General features: G+C 47.6%; 1 protein-coding gene across 1 annotated transcript; it reads left to right on the top strand.

Moving 5' to 3' along the window:
• The first annotated feature begins 17,513 nt into the window (after positions 1-17,513).
• Positions 17,514-21,371, top strand: RIPK3 (receptor interacting serine/threonine kinase 3). Its single transcript, XM_025870243.2, has 10 exons — positions 17,514-17,665; positions 17,814-17,954; positions 18,083-18,392; positions 18,819-18,958; positions 19,086-19,132; positions 19,350-19,517; positions 19,630-19,697; positions 19,938-20,300; positions 20,444-20,504; positions 21,054-21,371. Exons 1-10 carry the CDS (start codon positions 17,646-17,648, stop codon positions 21,197-21,199), a joined length of 1,464 nt encoding a protein of 487 aa, XP_025726028.2. The 5' UTR covers positions 17,514-17,645; the 3' UTR covers positions 21,200-21,371.
• Positions 21,372-21,419: the final 48 nt, after the last annotated feature.

Raw genomic sequence — 21,419 nt, 5'->3', positions numbered from 1 at the left:
TTAAGTAATCTCTACACCCAACATGGGGCTCGAACTCACAACCCCGAGATTAAGAGTCTCATGCTCCACCAACTCAGCCAGCCAGGAGCACCTCTTATGTCTGTATTTGGATTGTCAAGATCTTGATCTTTTTCCAGATCATTATTCTTACCTTCACTGCAGAATCCCCCGCCCCTTTTTTTTAAAGTAGGCTTCACACCCAGCACGGAGCCCAAACAGGGCGCTCCAACTCACAACCGTGAGATCAAGATCTGTGCAGAGATCAAGCTCTGAGCAGAGATCAAGAGTTGGACCTTTGGGGTGCCTGGGTGGCTCAGTTGGTTAAGCGACTGCCTTCGGCTCAGGTCATGACCCTGGAGTCCCAGGATCGAGTCCTGCATCGGGCTCCCTGCTCAGCAGGGAGTCTGCTTCTCCCTCTGCCCCTGCCCCCTCATGTGCTCTCTCTCTCTCTCTCTCTCTCTCTCTCTCTCATTCTCTCTCTCAAATAAATAAATAAAATCTTAAAAAAAAAAAAGAGTTGGACCTTCAATCAACTGAACCACCCAGACACCCCAATCACTGCAGAATCCTGATAAGGTTGCAAATTTATCTGCAGTTCAACGGCATGCAAGATCAGTTTCAGCATTCAGTTTATATCTGACATCTACAGAGAAAGATGCATGCAACTGTGCTATATTTTCTTCTGCGCTTTCAGATTGATAATTCTGTGTTCTAAGATTTTTTATTCTTGGGGTGCCTGGGTGGCTCAGTTGGTTGAGCGACTGCCTTCGGCTCAGGTCATGATCCTGGAGTCCCGGGATCGAGTCCCGCATCGGGCTTCCTGCTCAGCAGGGAGTCTGCTTCTCCCTCTGGCCCTCTTCCCTCTCATGCTCTCTATCTCTCATTCTCTCTCTCTCAAATAAATAAATAAATAATCTTTAAAAAAAAAAAGATTTTTTATTCTTCCACCTTTAGCTATCCAATACCATTGGAAGCAAAACCAAGCCTTAAAATTCCACATCCCTCATTACCTTTAACTTGTTCTATAGGAACTGTCACCTGGTCCCTTAGAATCTCATCTAGCTTGCTTCGCTAGAATATGGAAGGAGTCTCATTTCCTTTTGCTCAATCTTTACTCCATATCCAAGTGCATATGTCCCACATATTCTCTGCATACAATCCTACCGACTAGTGAAAAGGCTTATTGAACAATCATTTAATTCACTGTCATGGAGATATCATATTGAGGTTAAGTGCTCTTTGTACTTTGACCTGGTGACTAATACATGGTATTGTTTATCCAATACTGGAATAGATGTTCCATGAGAAACAAGATGTGGTAGACAGAATAATGGTCCCCAATTATGAAGTAAGAGTCTGAGAAAAAAATTTCAGCAGTCTTACTGTACTGAGAAAACAAAAATTGGAGTTCAAGACCTGTCAAGAAGGAGGACCCTGATTAAAACCCCAGGATTTCAGTTAGGGCCCCTGAAGAACTTATACCCTCAGACTAAAGCTGTATCAGTAAGGGTTCTATCGGGAGACAGAAATCACACAAGAATTTGAACCAGGAAAGTTTAATGTAAAATTTCGACTATAATAGGGTATTAGAGTACTGAGCAATTGGCTGGTAAGAAGAAAAGAGAGCTCTAAAGAAGACAGGAATAACAGGTACAGGGAAGAGCCACTATCTCTAGGGCTGGAATAAAATGTCAAGGAAGACCACCACCTTGCCCCAAACTCCCAGGGCTGAGATCCAGACCTCACGTAAGAGAACTATGACTCATGGGCTGGCAGAAGAATCACTGAGAAGCTGAGATGCCGCTCCTCAGAACTCACTGCAAAGCTGTCCAGTCATTTAGGGGAAGGTGCCTCATCAGCTGCAATTCACTAAGAAGCCACCCGAGGAGGTGCCAGGCGAAGCTGTTGATCCCTGGGCCCTGCCGATGGCACCGCTCTGCAGCAGCCTGCCCTGAACAAGTTGTACACGCCGCTGGAGCCTGGCCAAAGGAACACCAGAGCTAGGAAGAGACCTCTTCCTCCTCCAGTGTTCCTCTAGCACCCTCTGCTGGCAATGCTTAACATTGTGCCAACCGGCAAAAGAGACAGAGTTACAGAATCCAGCTCGAATATCGCAAAGCAGGAAGTGGAGGGTGGGTTTGGAGCTGAGACTTAATTGACAATTGGCACAAAGGATAATTCAGAAATGGAAGAGCCCGGACTAAGACTGAAATGCAGCTTCAAATCAGCTGGACCCCATACTGGAGGAAAGTGATTTTCTTCTATTCTAATTGCCTACCAGAAATAAAAAGAATTATCTCTGAAGAAACCTAGCATTATCGAGAGACATGTCTATCTCTATGATTTTTCATACAAAATACCTGTCATTCAATAAAAAAATTACCAGGCATACAAGAAGATATCATTAAGTGGCTGAAAACCAAGCAGAAAAAAAAAGAAATACTCAATAGAAACAGACCCACAGCAGAACCAGATAGTAGAATTATGAGACATGGATTTTGAAATAACTACAATCAATAAGTCTGAGAAAACAAATGATAAGATGGAAAATTTCAGCAGATAAATAAAATCTATTAAGCAAATGTAAAATCTAGAGCGGAAAAAATCCAAATGATCGTCTTTATTTCTCACTTCCCATTGGAGCTGATCCATGCCCAAGTCCCACTTAATTTTTCCCATTCAGAAAATTGCTTTACTTAATAATAATTATCTTTGAATGCCCATTATGTGTCAGGTACAGTAAATATGCATCATATACTTCTATCCACTTGTTGACCTTAAACAAATACTAGTTTCCCCATTGTATAAAATGTATAAGGAAATTGTCTCTCTCCCAAAGACAAAAAACTCTGAAATGGTGAGGCTTTAATCCCGGCCCAGGTCTATCAGTCTGACTCCAGATCTGTGTTCTTCCCACACTCTGCACTATATCTCTCCTCCCTACTTGTCTGAGCAGATGGAAACTGCTTTCCTTCCTATCTCTTCAGCACAACGTACTATCTTCACCTATTTCCTATTTGGGGTTTTTTTCTTTTTTTACTTATTATAAAAAATTATATCCTTATCTCTGGTGTGAGCCTAATCCTTCTACCGGAGCCCCTGAAACCCACCCTTAGCCACTACTCAGGGTCCTTACTCCCTCTCTTAGGCCTGCGACTCTTCCCTCTCTACTGCCACTCCCTCTTCTCCAGGGTCCCAGGTTGTCCCCTCTTAAAAAAAAGAAAAGAATCTCTTGATCTTTCTTCTTGCTTAATCTAATATCTGTTCCTCTTTTCCTTCCTTTATCACCAAATGTCTGAACAGGATTCTCTGCTCTCTGCTTCTACTTCCTCAGATCCTACACACTAACGCACTCAAAATGAAACTTAAAACTTCCTTCACAAAGGTCACCAAAGTCCTCTTTGCTACCAAACCCCACAGGCTATCTTGACCTTGTTCATCATTTCTAGCAGATGTGCGTGCTCATCACATCTCTGGGTTCAGGCGCAGCTGTGATGGACAGTTCTCTGTGAGGCCAGGCTCACCTTGCACGGCCAGCATCCCACCTCAAGTCTGCACCTTGACTTACATTCTGCTTCAGGGCTGTATTAGTCAGGGTTCTCTAGAGAAACAGAGCCTATAGGGTGTGTGTGTGTGTGTGTGTGTGTGTGTGTGTGTGTGTGTGTGTGTGTGTGTAAATATATATTTTAGAGATGTATTACAAAGAAGTGGTTCACACCATTATGGAGACTGTCAAGTCCAGAATCTGCAGTGTGAGCTTGCAGGCTTAAGACCCAGGAGAGCTGAGATCCCAGTTTCAGCCCAAAGGCCAGCAGACTGGAGACCCAGAGAAGTGCTGGTGGTACAGATGGAGTCTGAAGGCAGTCCGCTAGATAATTCCTTCAACTGATTAGGTGACACCTCCCCATACTATGAAGGCTGCTTTATTCAAAATTCACTGATTTAAATGTTAATCTCATCCAAAAATACCCTTCAAGTTGACACATAAAATTAACCATCACAAAAAAAAAAAAAATTAACCATCACAGATCATTTTTCCACACAATGGGAGCTTTCATACCACCCCTCTCTTTGTCTATTCTGATGCAAACACGGCCAGGAAATGCAAAGGAGTTAGTGCCCCAGGTGCAATCTTTGAGAAAGGTCTACAGACCTTGGCGGATGAATATTCCAGCCTCCCATCTTTCATGTGGATAATCCTGGGAGGCAGTCTCTAAATTTGGCAGTTCTACTGGAATAGAGCTTCCTTTGCCCACAACTGTAATCTCAATAAAACACCCTTCTGTTGGCTTTTCCTCCTTCCCTGTCTTACTCTCTCAGTTCCCTCACTCCTGCTTCCTGCGATCCCTCCCTGAAAGTTTACCTGCACGTAAAACTGTGCTCAGGTTCTTCTTTGGGGGAACCCCAAACTTAGATGCCTTCTCAGTAGCAGTTGACTCTGATGATTGTCTCCTGATTCTGCTCCTGCCTTGCTGACTTGTTTCTCTCATTGGTTTCCCTTCTGTTGTCCTGACCTTGATTATGCAGGGTTCTCCTCGATATTTACCCAGGAGAAGTGAAAGTATATGCCCATACAAAGACTTGTATGTGAATATTCAGAGGGGCTTTATTTGTAACAGCCAGAAATTTTGTCCAGGAACAGGTGAATGGATGAAGAAATTGTGTACGAAGGAATACTACAAAGCAACAAAAAAGAATGAATCATTGGTACACCCACCGATATGGGTGAATCTCAAAATAAGCACATTGGGTGAAAGGCCAGACAAAAAAGAATACAAATTATGTGATCCATTTATATAAAATAGAAAATGCTCTGGGGCGCCTGGGTGGCGCAGTTTGTTAAGCCCCATCTGACTCTTGGTTTCAGCTCAGGTCGTGATCTCCCGGTCATGAGATCGTGCCCCACATCAGGCTCCAGGGTTACGCAGAGTCTGCTTGAGTTTCTCTCTCCCTCTGCTCCTCCCTGTCGTTCTCTCTCTCTCTCTCTCAAATAAATAAATAAAATCTTTAAAAGAGAAAATGCGGGGCACCTGGCTGGCTCAGTTGGTAGAGCATGCTGCTCTTGATCTTTGGATCGTGAGTTCAAGCCCCACATTGGGTCTAGAGCTTACTTTAAGAAATAAATACTTAAATTTAATTAAATAAATTAATTAAATGAATGAATAAATAAATAAATAGAAAATGCACACCAGTCTAAAGTGACAGAAAGGAGATGAGGGGTTGCCGGGAAATGGGGAACGGCATAGAAGGGCGGAAGGGAGAAATTAAAAAGGAAGCTTTGTGGTGTGACAAATATGCTCCCCATCCTAATCGTGGTGATGGTCTGATGGGCATAAACATATGTCAAAACTCATCTGGGAGGGGGGTGGGGGGATGGGTTCGCCTGGTGATGGGTATTAAAGAGGGCACGTTCTGCGTGGAGCACTGGGTGTTATGCACAAACAATGAATCGTGGAACACATCAAAAACTAATGATGTAATGTATGGTGATTAACATAACAATAAAAATTATTTTAAAAAAACTCATCAGGCCATACACCTTAAATACATGCAGTTTAGTGAATATCAATTCTACATCGATAAAGCTATTAAAATATTTTTAAAAACCCAATAGTCTCACTTGATTCAAAGTCCTGCTTTCAGATTCTATCAAAGGACCTCACTCATAAAGGCAAGTAGCTAAAAGAGCCAAGATCTGGGTTTATTTTTATTTTTTAAAGATTTTATTTATTTATTTGACCGAGAGAGATACAGCGAGAGAGGGAACACAAGCAGGGGGAGTGGGAGAGGGAGAAGCAGGCTTCCCACCGAGCAGGGAGCCCGATGTGGGGCTCGATCCCAGGACCCCACGATCATGACCTGAGCCGAAGGCAGCCGCTTAACGACTGAGCCACCCAGGCGCCCCAGAGATCCGGGTTTAAAATCTGCTCTGCCTTAAATCTATCATATGACCTTGAGCTGGTTACTTAAATTCTCACAGCCTCTGGACAGCTTCTTCATCTCTACGATGGGGCTAATAGTAATATGCCTCACAGGTTTGTTGCTAAAACTTGCGGGAGATCACAGAGAGAGTCCTAGCCCATCCTAGATGCCAGAATACAATTAGGCCCCATCTCTGAGGCAGTTAGATTCCTTTCTGTTCCCTTCCTTTCCCCTCTCATTGCAGACAGGGAGGGATCCTAGTCACAAAGACAATCAGAGGAGAAACAATGAGGAGGAAACAGGGCAGAGGGCTTGGGTTGTGTTCCCCTGCAAACAGTGCCTGAGACCAGAACTGGAGACTTCCTGCAGGGTGGTCCCAGGGATCAGGGGCGGGGGGAGCAGAAAATGTGAGCCAGGGAAGGAGAAAAGGCCAGTCGACAAGTACATATTGAACTAGCTACTGATACGGAGCTTAGTCTGATGACGTTTTAGAATATATGTGAAGTTCGGTGGGGTGAGGGCCAGAGCTGACAACCAAGAAAGAATTCTTGAGATGTGTTTGGTGCAAAATGGTGGTTTTATTAAAGCACAGGGACAAGACCCGTGGGCAGAAAGAGCTGCTGCCCCCGGGGTTGTGAGGGGTGGCTGATAATATACTCAGGAGTTGGGGAGGTGAGGAAAAAGGGGGTGTCCGGAAGGACTGTCATATGCTAAAGACTCTCAGGATACTAGAGGCCTGGTTACTGTCAAGCCAAGGCACTAACATGAAGACAGTTGGGAGTTTCCTGGAGGAATGTTACATTCCTCCCATCACGCATCCTTGTCAATGAGCTTTAGGTTTAGAAGAAATACAATTTCATTTACATTTCCTTCTGCCTCAGCATCCCTTAATTTTATGGAGGGGAGGGTGATTCTAGGGCTTTAGGAAACTGAGTTATGGGTCTCTGGAAGTTAGGCTATTGATAAGAAAGCTTCTTTCTTGTAAATCACTAGGACATTTGTAAACTGAGGGAGACTCCCGTCCAGCAGGACTGTAATCTCTATCAGTTAACCATTTGTTTTTCCTTTAGGGCAGCCCGGAGTGCCTGAGGAATGTCACATATAGCCCAAAGCGGGGGAGGGGTGTAGGGTGCCAGCTTCCACTTTGTCCTGAGCTGGCCTTCTGTTCCCTCATCAAGTCCAGCCAGAGGCCCTCTGTGGAACTGCAGAACGCACCTCAGAATTAACCCTCAGAGGACAGGAGGCTGCGGCACCAGCCCGTGTTCTTTACTGCATAGGCACTGCCCTCAGCATTACCTCCACTCTTCTCACCACACTTCTGTTAACTGAGGCAGAGACAGGCCTGTTGCATGAGGCACTGGCAGGGTTATGGGACCATCTGAGCAACCACAGCTCAAATCAAAGGTGGCCCGAGGACATGTGGCCCGGGGCACCAAATGTAGCTGCCTCAGGCCCAAAGCCCATCCTCCAGTCAACAACGGGGAGCACCTCTGTGTCGGGCACACAACTCAAGTACCTTTCAGCTGAGAAGCTAGAAACCCAGGACTAAAGTCCTCTCTCCCCAAGACTACACAGGCAGGGACACAACGGACTTCCTCAATCCCTCCCTCAGGACATTTGTCTGGAAGAGAGAAGAGAGAATACCTGAGGGGTGAGTCACTGAAGGGGCCCTGGGAGGAAAGGGTGCGGCAGGGAATTTACCAGAAGAAGGAAGAGCTGTTTCACGGAGTAGTAGTTAAATCATTTGTCTCTGCTCTACAGATACACTGTGAACTAGGAAACACAGTAATGTTTACTGCATGAGTGCCTGTCACTAATGAAGCACGTAATTTGTGCCTGGAAATGTGCTGCGTTCTTTCATGACTTTTTTTTTTTTTTTAGATGTTATTTATTTATTTATTTGACAGAGGGGCACAGCGAGAGAGGGAACACAAGCAGGGGGAGCGGGAGAAGGAGAAGCAGGCCCCCCGCTGAGCAGGGAGCCCGATGTGGGGCTCATTCCCAGGACCCTGGGATCATGACCTGAGCCAAAGGCAGATGCTTAACGACTGAGCCACCCAGGCGCCCCTCATGACCTCTTTCGAGTCAGCCCCACACAATCCGATCCAGTAAGGACTGTTATTACCTGAAGCTCAGAGACGTTGGCTAACTTGCTGAATGTCAACCAGCTAGTAAATTGCAGAGCCCGAATTCAACCCCACGTAGTCTGACCTCAGAGCCTGGACCTTTGACCATCAGGCTATATAGTCAACTCCCCCTGTAAATAAATTAATTAATTAAACATCCAGCTATACTCAATGCCCTCTGTAAATAAATAAATTAAACATCCAGCTATACTCAACTCCCTCTGTAAATAAATACATAAAGCAAACATCCAGCGGGAGAAGCGATTTGAAGCAGTGGCCTGCCCTCCACTGCCCCCCCCCCACCCCGCCCCGCCCAGCCTCCAGGGATGAGAGGGGCTGGGAGAGTATCAGAATTAGATCTTCAGCATTAACTAGACGAAGTAAGCAAAGAGAGGAGGACTCCACAGTGATTGAAGGGACATTATGACGGTCGTATGTGTGCAGACACTTACCACTGATGGCTGCTGAAAATCGTTTTAGTCCCATCTCACTAAGGTAGAATAAAAAGAAAAATTACCCTTCCCAGCCTCCCCTGCCTGGAGGGTGCGGACAGGCAACTTCCAACCTGCCAACGGGACATCATTCACACGTGCTCTGCGAAGAAACAGATGACAAATGAGCAGCGATTCCATTTTGCGGGGGCAGAGGGCCCTAGGGGCAGCACAGTTCTTTGTGAAATCATCGTTCTCTCACCGTTGCTAAGGAAAAACAAGTTAAAAAGGGCCTTTGACCTGCTTGGACGGCTGAAGGAAAAGAGCACATCTTGGGCACTGGAAAAGGCTCCCAAAACATCAACCCCAAGGGCAGAGAGAAGCAGGGAGCACGGCAGGTGGGATCCTAAAGTTCCGGACCTGATTCCAACATGTGTGTAGCAAGAGCAGTTTCCCACACCACCGAGAAATGATTGGACACCAGCAGAGTGTCCTACAATTCAACCCAATTCTGACACGATCTATCTAGAGATAGTATCAGATCCCACAGGTTAAGGGCTCCGTCCCACAGGAATGACGCACGTACACCCTGCTTCAGACACCAATTGCAAATCCAGATTGTCATCCGTGCTTCTGACCAAGAAGGCTATATATAGACTGGAGCTTCCACTGAACCCTGCCTTGGGTTTGATTAATGTTGTAGAGCAGCTCACAGAACACAGAAAAACATTTTATTTACTAGATTCCTGGTTTATTATAAAGGACGTTAACTGAGGAACAGCCAGATGGAAGGGACGCATAGGGTAGGGTGTGCAGAAAAGGACACGGTGTTCCTGCACCAGGAGAGCACCACTGTCCCAGCACCTCCTGTCACCAACCCAGGAGCCCTCCAGATGCCATCCTCTCGGGATTTTATGGGGCTTCGTCACACAGTCATGACCAAGTCATCAGCCACAGGGGATGGATTAAAGCTCCAGCTCATCTCCCCTCCCACAGAGGTCAGAGGAGGAGGAGTGAGGTAGAACTGAAAGTTTCAATCCCCCAATTACAGGACGGGCGACCAACCCCGGCAACCAGCACCCTCCCTCAGGTTACCTCCCGGCTTTCCGAAGGTCACCTCATTAACGTAACAGAAGACACCTCTTTCCTCTTTCCTTACAGGAAATTCCAAGGGTTTCGTAGCGCTGTTCCAGGAATGGGGTCGAATATACTTCTTTTGTAAATCACAATAGCACAGATCCCGCTCCGCGTGGAACACTTTCCCCATAGCTCTGCTCAAACCCTGGGGTTTGTTTTGTGACTTTTCCAAGTTTGAGTGCAGCCCAGTCCCCCAAAGTGACAGCTCATTTGTCCGTAGTTCACCCTTACCCCTCTGGTGAGGGCTTGTTTTTCAGCAGCTGGGAGCAGAGATAAGGGCACCCCCGAGGAGAAGGAGAGGTCCACACTGCCGCCCAAATAGCTTCCTGATCGCTTTCTGTTTGTTTTTCATGTCCAGACAAAAGAACGAGGCCTTTGTGTTTCTTCACCTACAGAATTGACAAGAGGTCCAACCTCACAGAACTGAGGTGACTTTCAGTAAGTGCTTTGGGAACTAGCAAGTGTAAAAAAGGCCAGCTTTTATCATCGTGGATGACAGTGATGATGGGAACAGTGTTGGGGGTGGGGGGCGCAGGTCACTCAGCCAGTCTGGATTCCTGCCTTTTCCAAAGTTCTCACCTTTAGCTCGCAACATCCTCTCTGACTGGAATCACCTCTCCCGGGTTTATGTCTGTCAAAATCCTACTCATCATGGGACTGCCAAGGGCTAACTTCAACCAAGTAGCCAAGATGCTGCCAGTAGGCCTCCTTAATAGCTGCAGGAAACCAAGAGCCCACAGAGTCCGTTTCCGGGTCAGGGCAGGTGTCCGGTGGCAGAGGGAAGTGGCTGCATCTCTGGCCAATGTCCTGGGGGAAAAGAGGAGGCTGAAATGTACTATTTGAGAATTCGTTTTAGGAAAGTTAGGAAATGCAAATAAAAAAATACAAATATGACACATAAGAAGAAAATAAAAATCGCCTGTAAACTCAACAGCCATAACTTTAAAGCTTTTCTATTGTCCGTTTAGATATTTTTCTAAATATGTATTATATATTATAATATACAAAAACGTATACATATTATTATATTTTTCTAAATATATATATATTGATGTGGGAAACAAAGGCAAAAGAAAAATTAAATTTCCTTACGACTTACAGCCCATTGACGAGTCCTTGAAACAGGCAGAGTGACCTTCCTCTAGGAACTCAGCTGCCTCGATGTTAATACTTTGCTAAGGGCAAAAGGCAATCTTAGCCAGACCCCCAGGATCCTGTAAGTCTACCTTAACATATAAAAATTCCTTTGGAAACTTCCTTTACCTCTACCCCACCCCCCACCCCCAAGACACATGTTGGCAGTCATCCCCCAAGCATATCATCCACTGATACACATCTGAAGGGTCTCATGATTAAGGTTTTATTAGACACTAATAAAGCCAGGTCCTGGAAGCCTTGCTTCCAAAATTCCTTAGAGACATATGCTAGCCCTAACCCCCTCCCAACTTGAAAGTATATCATGGGCCGCTCCTCCTGACCCCGGTGCTGCTCTGTCTGCCCACGGGTCCTGACCTGTGCTTTCATAAAACCACCTTTTTGCACCAAAGACGCCTCAAGAATTCTTTCTCGGCTGCTGGCTTTGAACCCTAACATTTTTCCTACATCATATATTATATATAAATATATACTTTTGCTTTCTCCCCAGTAAAATTTAATGTTCAAATCAAATAACTAAATGTTGACTAACATAAATCTTCACATCTCACCATCTAAAACATGGAGCCATCATTTTAGCAGGTCTTTGTTGTGGTAAAACATACATAAAATCGGGGCGCCTGGGTGGCTCAGTTGGTTAAGCGTCTGCGTTCGGCTCAAGTCATGATCTCAGGGTCCTGGGATCGAGCCCTGCATTGGGCTCCAGCCTTGCATCGGGCTCCAGCCTTGCATCGGGCTCCCTGCTCAGCGGGGAGTCTGCTTCTCCCTTTCCCTTTGCTCTCCCTCCTTGTGCTGTCTCTCTCTCAAATAAATAAAATCTTTATTAAAAACATACATAAAATGTACCACTTTAATAATGTTTAAGTGTACAGTTCATTGACATTAAGTATATTCACATTATTGCATAACCATCACCATCTCCAGAAACTTCCCCTCTTCATCTTCCCACTTTCCATCTTCCCAAACTAAAGCTGTATTCATGAAACAGTAACTACCCGTTTCCTCCCCACCCTTGCCCCTGGCAACCACCGTTCTCCCTCTGTCTCTAATAATTAGAATTGAATTGTTCTAGGTACCTCATATAAGTGGAATTGTACAATATATATCTTGTTGTGACTGGCTTATTTTACTTAGCATAATAGCTTCAAGGTTCATCTCCATTTTAGCATATGTTAGAATCGTATTCCTTTCTAAGGCTGAATAATATCCCCGTTATATGTATATATACCATATCTGTATACCCGTTCATCCACTGATGGACATTTGGGTTGTTCCTACCTTTTGGCCAGTGTGAATAATGCTGTGATAGACATTGGTATACAAATATCTGAGTCCCTGCTTTCAGTTCCTTTGGGTATATACCCAGAAGTGGAGTTGTTGGTAGCAGGTCTTTTTATTTTTTTATCTTTATTTTTATTTTTTAAAAAGATTTTGTTGTTGTTTTTTTTAAGTCATCTCTGCACCCAGTGTGGGGTTCGAACTTACAACCCTGAGAACAAGAGTCACATGCTCTCCCCCACTGAACCAGCCAGGCCCCCCCTCCCCCGTAGCAGGTCTTTTTTAAATCAATGAGCCACCCCCTCCCATTTCTGTGGGTCTGGTATGATGCTAATTGGTTTTGTGGTTGAATTTTTGAGAAAACTGCTCTTCTTTCTTGCATTTCACATGTTCTGTCTGATTTAAGTTTTCTTTATCTTCTTGGTTCACATCCATTAGAATTTCTTGAGGGACGAGTCTGATGGTGTTAAACTCAGTTTTCATTTATTTATTTATTTGTTTGTTTATTTAAGATTTTATTTATTTGAGAGGGAGAGAGTGAGAGAGAGCCTGAGAAGGGAGAGGGTCAGAGGGAGAAGCAGACTCCCTGCTGAGCAGGGAGCCCGATATGGGACTCGTTCCTGGGACTCCAGAATCATGGCCTGAGCTGAAGGCAGTCGCTTAACCAACTGAGCCACCCAGGCACCCAGCTTTCATTTATTTGAAAATACCTTTTTTTTAAAGACTTTGTTCTTGAAAGAAATAATTTTTCTGGATATACACTCTGTGTTGACAGACTTTTTCCCCCTCTCTTTTACCACTTTCAATCATTCCAGTGTCTTCTGGTTTCCACTGTGGCTGCCGAGAAATGTGTTATTGGTTCTGTTGTGTTCCTTTGTAGATGATCTATGTCTTCTCTCTAGCCTGTGAGACTGTTTCCTGGTCTTCACGATTCTGCAGTTTTGCTGAAATGTATCTAGATATGGATTTCTTTAGAGTAATCCTTCTTGACATAGACCGTGCTTTTCGTATTTGTGGATTCTCGTTTTTCATCAAATCTTGAAAAATCTCGGCCATTTTCTCCTCAAATATTGCCTTGCCCCAACTTTTCTTTTCTTTTCTCTCCTCATGGGAATCCAATTAGATAATTGTGAGACCTCTTCATTCTTGGTCTCTCAATTTTTCTATTGGCTTGTTTCTTTTTGCTGCGTTTTGGAGAATTTCTTCCGATCCATCTTTTGGTACACTATTTCTCTCTTCAACTGTGTTTTCTTTTCTTTTCTTTTTTTTTTTTAAGATTTTATTTATTTATTTGACAGAGAGAGAGAGGGAGCACAAGCAGGGGGAGCATCAGGCAGAGGCAGAGGGAGAAGCCGGCTCCCTACCAAGCAGGGAGCCTGACATGGGGCTCAATCCCAGGACCCTGGGATCATGACCTGAGCCAAAGGCAGACACCCAACGACTGAGCCACCCAGGCACCCACAACTGTGTTTTCTATTTAACCAAGCATTGCAACTTCAATTTTATTTTTTTTTAAGATTTTATTTATTTATTTGAGAGAGAGAGAATGAGAGATAGAGAGCACGAGAGGGAAGAGGGTCAGAGGGAGAAGCAGACTCCCCACTGAGCAGGGAGCCCGATGTGGGACTCGATCCCGGGACTCCAGGATCATGACCCGAGCCGAAGGCAGTCGCTTAACCAACTGAACCACCCAGGCGCCCCCGCAACTTCAATTTTAGTGTTACATACTTTTTTAAATTTCTCATTTTTTATACTCTCTTATTCCTTGCTCATTTTTTTTCTATTCCATCTTCTTTCTCTTTAAACATTTCCCAGAAGCTTCTTTAGATTCTTCATCTGATTATTCCAAATTCTGCAGTCCTTAAAGATCCAACCCTGTTGATTTTTGTTCTTATTGATTCTCCCTCATGGTGCTTTGAATCCTTACATATTTAGAAATTTTTTGTGTGAGTCTCTATTTGGCAGAATTTAATCCAGAAGCTTGGGTTGATCATGCTGTCCTCTAAGGAGGATTCAGTTTGCTTCTGCCAGATTCCAGAGGGCATTAATAATCTGAGCCACTTAAATTTTTCAGCTTATGGTTTGCTGATCAAAGGAAGAGTAAACATTGCAACCACAGATCCTTGTGAGAGCAGAGCTCATGTGGAAACCAACATTTTTAATTAATTTTAACATCTAGTGCTGCAGCCTAGACAGGCTTTCTTGTAGGTTCCCTTTGTAAGCAGGTGGACTTTTTCCTTTCTACTGAGAAGGTAGCCCATTTGAGGATCCCAGCTTTTTAGGGAATAGGGTGTCTTACATTTAGTTCTTCCATCTTCCTAGGCCCTATGACTGGCTCACTCTGTGGTTCCTCCCCAACCTTCTATATCCCTTTCCCAGTCCCCCAAACTCTACGCTTCTAGTTAGTTGACCTGCTGTTTGCTTACTATTTACTTTTTGTTTTGTATTGTTTTATTTTGTTAGTTTCAGGGGGATGCCCTGGGGAGATTACCTTTCTTTTCTTGGGAGCTCACTAAGGCATTTTTTTAATGTGTTGGTTATGTTTTATGTAGCATTTAGGTATCCTGCTATGGGAGGCTTTTGAGAACTCTGTCATGCTACTGGAAGAGAATTTTTTTGAAACAAACAAACAAAAATGTGATTATATGGTACAAATTGCTTTATAACTTGCTTTTTTCCCCACTTCATATATGATAAACACCTGTCATATTAATAAGCATAGGTTTAGAGTATCATTTTAAAGGCTACATAGTTATCCACTACATAATTTATTTATAATCTTTGTAATATATATTTATTTATGTATAATCTTTTTCCTACTATTGGATATTTAGGGTTCTATTTTTTTGACTGTGTTAAACAACACTTCAGTGAATATCCTTACAGCTAAATTATTGCATACATATGATCTTCTTCCTTCTTCAACTGTTTATAAAAGTAATATATGCTGGGATGCCCGGGTGGCTCCGTTGGTTAAGCATCTGCCTTTGGCTCGGGTCATGATCCTGGGGTCCTGGAATCGAGTCCCGCATCGGGGTCCTTGCTCAGCGGGGAGGCTGCTCTCTCCCTCTGTCTGCTACTCCCCCTGCTTGTGCTCTCTCTCTCTCTGACAAATAAATCAAATCTTTTTTTTAAAGTAATATATGCTAATATAAACTATCCAAACACTAAGGAAAATGAAAATTCTCCATAATCCTTTTTACCATCACCTCAATTAATACCATTTGATCTATAATTGGATTCTCTTCATCAAACAACAGATAAGAATTAGTTCCGGCTAGGAATATGTAAGAAGAGAAACCACATCCTCTGCCCTCCCACCCCCACAACTAAGGATAGGGAACCAAAGCAGGTACACTAGGCATGGGCTGAAGGTAACCAAAGATAATCAGGAGCAAAGAACTGAAGGGATGAGAGATACCTAAATAGACTCCAAAAGCCTGGGACAGGGACAGAGGCAGAGGCTCTGCTAGGGATCAGGGGCACTCGGCCTCAGGTAAGGCCACAGTTCCAAAACCCAGGAATCAACTCTGTTTTGCCAGGTGGTTCCTCCACCCAGAAGCAGAGGGTCTTTTCAGGCACTCACTCCAGGCTCCTCTCGCTGCCCGTCCTTCTTTTAAATGGGTTTGGTTTATTTTGAGTCAAAAAGGAGTACAGGCTCTGACACTCTCCCCAACCCCATGCTTTATAGCTGCTTACGCCTGATGCTCAGGTCCTTATTCCAATCTGAAGCTATTCAGCCACAAAAAGGTCGGTAAGCACCCTTCTCATGCCTTTCTGCCTGTTCCCCCTCAAGAGGAGCCCAGGGTCTTCTCCCAAAAGAGAATCATGAAAAGGATGGCTGCCCTCTCTGGTGGCTCTTGACTCCGGACTAGACTTGAGGACCTGCCGCACTTGCCTTTATGGTTTGTGAGATACCACCCTGTCTCTACAATAAAGTCAACTTCAGGTGGGTTCTGTCAACCATGCAGGTACAGGCGAGAGCTCTCACACCTTAGAGAAGCTCAACCACCTTTTCTCCTCCCAATGAGTATGGAGCTCCAGCTGGAGGGATCTAAGTTGTAAGGAAGCCCCCAAAGTCTTGGTTGTTCATGTATTAATTCAATTCAACAAATATTTATTGGGTACCTACCAGGTACTGGCTTTTAAAAGACACTACAGTCTTAGAATTCCCTAAATAGCTCCAAAATAGCACAAACTGGGGCTCCATCAAAATTCATGGGATGGCTCCTGGAGTTCCCAGCTGCTCCAGAAACCACAGTTAACTGCTGGCCACTTTTGCTCCAACCAGCAGAGCCCAAGGACCACCGGACAGAATGGAAAGTGCAGACCAAGGTGATCACCTTCCAGTGAGAGTCGGGTCTCCCCATGAAGGACTGAGTGCCTAGGACTGGCCACATAGAGTTTCCACAACGTCCAGCCATGGTCAGGCCTTGGGTAGCCAGCCCAAGAGTGGAGAGTAGGGAGTGGGTAAAACATAGACACCTTTTGTCTACCCTAAATCCTTAAGGCTCCCCAAGCTCCTGAGTTTCCAAAGGCCCTTGTCCAGAGTATATGCTTGTTTGGGAACATGTGTTAACCAGGGAATTTGCATGGATGGGTAGGTGTGGGGGGAGAGGGCAGGGATGCGTTTCCCCTCCAGTGTCCACCACAATGGCAGACACACTTGGCTGGGCCAGTTCATCTAGCTTACCACCATGCCCTGGGAGTCAAGTCACTACCAATGCCAAGGGCTTGCCTCAGCAAGAACAGCTGTCAGGGACTGGGGAGGAATACAGACAGGGACCCTTCACTACACTATTCACACCTTCTTTAGCCACATTCAGGGCCAGCTGGGAGGTGGAGCCCCGGAAGCCTATCTGAAAACAGGAACCCTTTGATGGTTCTGAGCTAGGCTTAAAGTCAGCTCCATACTGACTTGGGCAAGGTACTTAAGCTACCTTAAGTACTTAAGTGCCTGTTTCCTCATCCATAAAGAAGTAATAAAAGCAGTACCAATCCCCTTAGGGTTGACGTCAGCATCAGATAAGCTAATACGGGTACCTGGCACATTCAAGCTTTATAGAATTGTCAGCTATGATCGTAGGGGCATTTGGGGGATTGCTGAGCGCTAGCAACATAAAACATTTCTCAGCACCATCCCCTCCCCACCGCACCCCGGGTAGGTGGTGGAGCCAGAAATCTTGTGGGAGAAGGGAGAGACCCCAACTGCCAGAGTGGACCGTGGGCTCCTGGCTGATGAGGACTCCTCCTGTGGCACCCAAGTGCCCAGGGACAGTTAAGCTGACTGCGATCCGCGGCAGGTGCTCAGGAACCCTGAGTTAGTAAAGAAAAGCGCTCGCTTCCGTTCTGCCTCCAGCGTCCACCGCGTCGTCGGACACCCCTGGCTGAGCCGAGGCTTCAAGGCTTCCGTTCTGTCTCCCTCCCCGCTGGGGCGGGGCCGTAGATGCACCCGCCCAAGAAGGAAGTGGTTTAGTCACCCTAAGTAGGGGAGCAAACCTAGAGATTGATCCCTCTCACGACCTCTGCCCCTCTCTGCCACAAACCCCGCTCCCAGAAGTCCCTCCTTCCGTGCGGACTTGCACCTTCCAGCCGGATGTCTGGCGGCAAGTTATGGTCAGTGGAGGGTGGGATACACCCACCGTGGGCCCCCCGGAGGGGGCACGGGGCCGGGGGAGCTAGAGTTTGAACTGACCACATGGAGTCACCGGGGTCACGGAGCTGGGGGCGGTACGCGGAGGAGCTGGAAGACCCCCTCTTTCAGGCCCGGCGGTACCCCAGCCTCCCTGGTGTGTGTCGAAGAATTGGAGAACCCAGAGTTCATCGGCGCAGGCAGGTTCGGGGTGGTGTTCCGGGCGCGACACAGGACGTGGGACTTAGATGTGGCGGTCAAAATCTTGAGGGGGTGAGTGACCTGAGCCACGGGCCTCCCAGGGTCTGCCCAAGGAGGAGGGGCCACTGCTGGGCCTGAATGGGGAGGGGAGGGATCGGCCCGGAGTCAAGGGCGCCGTTGCACTCTTTCCCGGAGTGTAGGGAGGCGATATCCAGGGAGGTGAAGGCCATGGCAAGTCTGCGGAACCAGCATCTACTGCTCCTGCTGGGGGTCACCCAGAAGCTACAGTGGGAATCCACCTGCGGGCCGGCTCTGGTGACTCAGTTCCTGGAAAATGGTTCCCTGGCAGGGCTGCTGCAGCCCGGCTGTCCTCGTCCTTGGCCTCTCCTCTGCCGCCTGCTGCGGGAGTTCGTGCTGGGGATGTGTTACCTGCATAGCCGGAACCCCGTGCTTCTGCACCGGGACATCAAGCCCTCCAACGTCTTGCTGGACTCAGACCTGCACGCCAAGGTCAGCCTGTCCATAGCCCAGCCCAGCCCCTGGACACAGAACCTGTTGCAGCCCTCTCTACTCCATACCCTCAGCATCTCCCTCTGGACACAGGGCTGCCCGAGGGTCAAAGCCCAACCAGGAGCTTTAGCTCCTACCCTACCAGGTGGGAGGGACCCTGACGCATACGGTCAGTTCCACAGGCCCACCCACCACGTCCGGCCAAAGACCCATGGCTGACCTAGCTCAGGGGACTCAGACCTTGACCCAGCCCCCTGAAGAGGGGACCCAGACCTCCAACCCAAGGGCCCCACTGGTCCTGCCATTCCCCTAACCCTCAAAACCCCCTTTATAAGGCTGGACCTGCACCTTGTGGTGGGAGAGGGGATTCTGGAAGCTGCCTGGCCCTGTCCATCGTCTACCTTCCCCCTCTTCCTTCCCTTACAGCTGGCAGATTTTGGCCTGTCCACGTTTCAGAGAGGCTCAAGGTCAGGAGTTGGCTCTGGGGAGTCAGCCCCCGCCTACTTGGCCCCAGAACTGTTGGCTGATGTAAACCGGAACGCCACCATGGCTAGTGATGTCTACAGGTAAGGTACCCACTCCAAACACACATTCCACATTTCTACACCTCTCTGGGCCCTTCTAGGGGACCGTATATGGGAAAAGAATCTTTGCCAGCAGTTGGGCCAGGCCTCAGCTTTGTGTCTCCTGCAGCTTCGGGATCCTAATGTGGGCAGTGCTAGCTGGAAGAGAAGCTGAGAGTAAGACTCTGGGCAGACCCTGGGATCCTTAACTCCGGGTGCCCTCCTCCCGCAAGCCTCCACACCTTCTTTCTTCCAGCTTACCCACTCAGGCTACCCGACCTTCTCCTCACCTCCCCTTGGACTACACTCCTTTCCCCCTTCCATGATGGAGCAAGTGGCCCCTCATACCCTGAGTGTCTTCTCTTTGTGTCCCCCACCCCCACCCCCACCCCAGTAGTGGCCCAGCCATCGCTGGAGCAGGAAGCAGGGTGTGAGAGGCAGATCCGGCCCCCGCTGACCAAGCTGCCGCAGTCCAGCCCGGAGACTCCTGGCTTGGAAGGACTGACGGAGTTAATGCAGCACTGCTGGAGCCAGGAGCCCAAGGACAGGCCCTCCTTCCAAGGTGAACTGGCCAGTCATCTGACAGCCAGGGTAGGAATGGATCTGTCAGCAGAGGGCTTCTCCCTGGGAAGGTTTGGCTCACCTGTCTGCCACCCACTCTGTCTTGTCTCCAGAATGCCGACCAAACACCGAGGAAGCCCTCAGTCTGGTAACCAAGGAGATGGATGCCGCAGTCTCCACGGTGAGTGTCCATTGCCACCCCCCCAACCCAGGAGCTGGGCAAGGATGGCACAACATGGCTCCCTTGGCCACTCAATGACTCCCCACTGACCACTGTTCTTTGTGCCTTAAACTTTGTCCTCACTCTCCCCCGCTCACCACTGAGTTCCCAGGTAATAGATTATGGACCAAGAGACTCCTCCCTTGGGTTTAGGCTGGCTCTCCCACCTCCGTGCCCAGAAAGCTCCCCGTGTCCTTGCAGGTGAAGAAGTTCCTGTGTGAAAACCGGGGCAGCAACAGGATGTCGTCTGCGCCTAAGCCAGGCCCAGGAGGGACAGAAACGGAAGGCCCTAGGGGAACCACAGGAAGCCATGACATCATAGTCACTGAGATGCTAAACAGACTAAATCTGAAGGAGTCCCCCAGCTCTGCTCCTAAAAAATGCACAAACCTTCCTGAGAGGACCAGGGCATGGGGAGACAAAGTTCAGCCCACCCAGACGGCAGGGATACCTTCCGATTCAACAGCCCCATCTCCCCAAACTCCAGAGACCTCACTTTTCACAAATCGGATGCCCAGCCCCAACTTGGCTTGGACCCCAGGTCCTGAACCCGAAGGGAATCAGGTGAGACACTGGCAGGACTAGAGGATGCACTGGGAGTCCCGTGACTCCTGTCCCCCTTGCCAGGGAGAACTTGGGGCTGAGGGGGATGCGGCAGGGGAACCAGTCCTGAGACGGGGAGCCTAAGAGAGCTGTGTTGTTTGCAGGGGGCTAAGAGACGTGGCACCAACTGGTCTCCCAGGGCACCACGGCCCAATCCAAAACCAGGTACCTGCTCCTCACTCCTGCCTTTTTCCTACTCAGTTCTCCCAATGGCTTCTTCCTCAAGACTGTCTAGAGATCCAGGTTACCTTGGGTAGCGGGAGGGAGAAAGGGCTAGGGGCCAACTACCCCAAACTTCTCATATCATAAATGAAGAAACTGACACCCACTGGGCCTGGGTCCTGCTGAGGTCACACAGCAAAGCCTGGATTTGCCCTGGGCCTTCTGACTTTCCCCAGAACCAGCTCTGTGAACCCCTAACTTCTGCTGTTGCTCTGTTGGCCCAGAGGAGCTCCTAGAAGAAAAAAAACCCAAATCTCAGGGTCTCAGACATTAGCTGCCACTCCTTCTGAGCTTCTGAAAACCCAGTTCCGAAGGGGCAGCACAAAGCCCAAGGGCACATTTGACACAGTCGCAGGCTGCCCTAGAGACCCCATACTTGCATTTCCCCAGGATGGACACAAGGTGCCGCTGCCCCTCCACCCCGCGCTCCTCCTAATTTTGAGTCCGTTTCCCGGCTGCTTCACCGCCCCACCAACACAATTTCTCTTAAAGGGATCCCTGTTACCATACGCGACAGCCATGCGGTGCAGGTGGGAGACAACAACTACTTGGTTATACAAGACGGAACTGCCTTGCCCACGCCAGGCCTGGCGCCTTGGGGCCAGGGTCAAGGCAGGCCGCGTGCCCCCCACAAGTAGGTTGGAAAGGAGGGCCGCAAGAACCAAGAAGCCCGGAGCCGGCTGCAGGGCCGGTATGACGCACCTTCTGAGCTACCTCTTGGATGTGAGGCAATTAGCTGAGGCTTTCTTTGAAGGCCAACTGATTTGTGCACACAGAAGTCAATAAACGTGATGGGTTTTGAAAACCAAAGCGCCACACTTGGGAGGCTAAGGCTTAGGCCAGGGGCCGGCGGTGGAG

This window comes from Callorhinus ursinus, unplaced genomic scaffold (assembly GCF_003265705.2).
Source record: "Callorhinus ursinus isolate GAN/ISIS: 27379988/994484 unplaced genomic scaffold, GSC_fseal_2.0 scaffold8, whole genome shotgun sequence".
Classification (NCBI taxonomy): Eukaryota; Metazoa; Chordata; class Mammalia; order Carnivora; family Otariidae; genus Callorhinus; species Callorhinus ursinus.
This window is presented reverse-complemented; position numbering and strand designations above follow the sequence as displayed.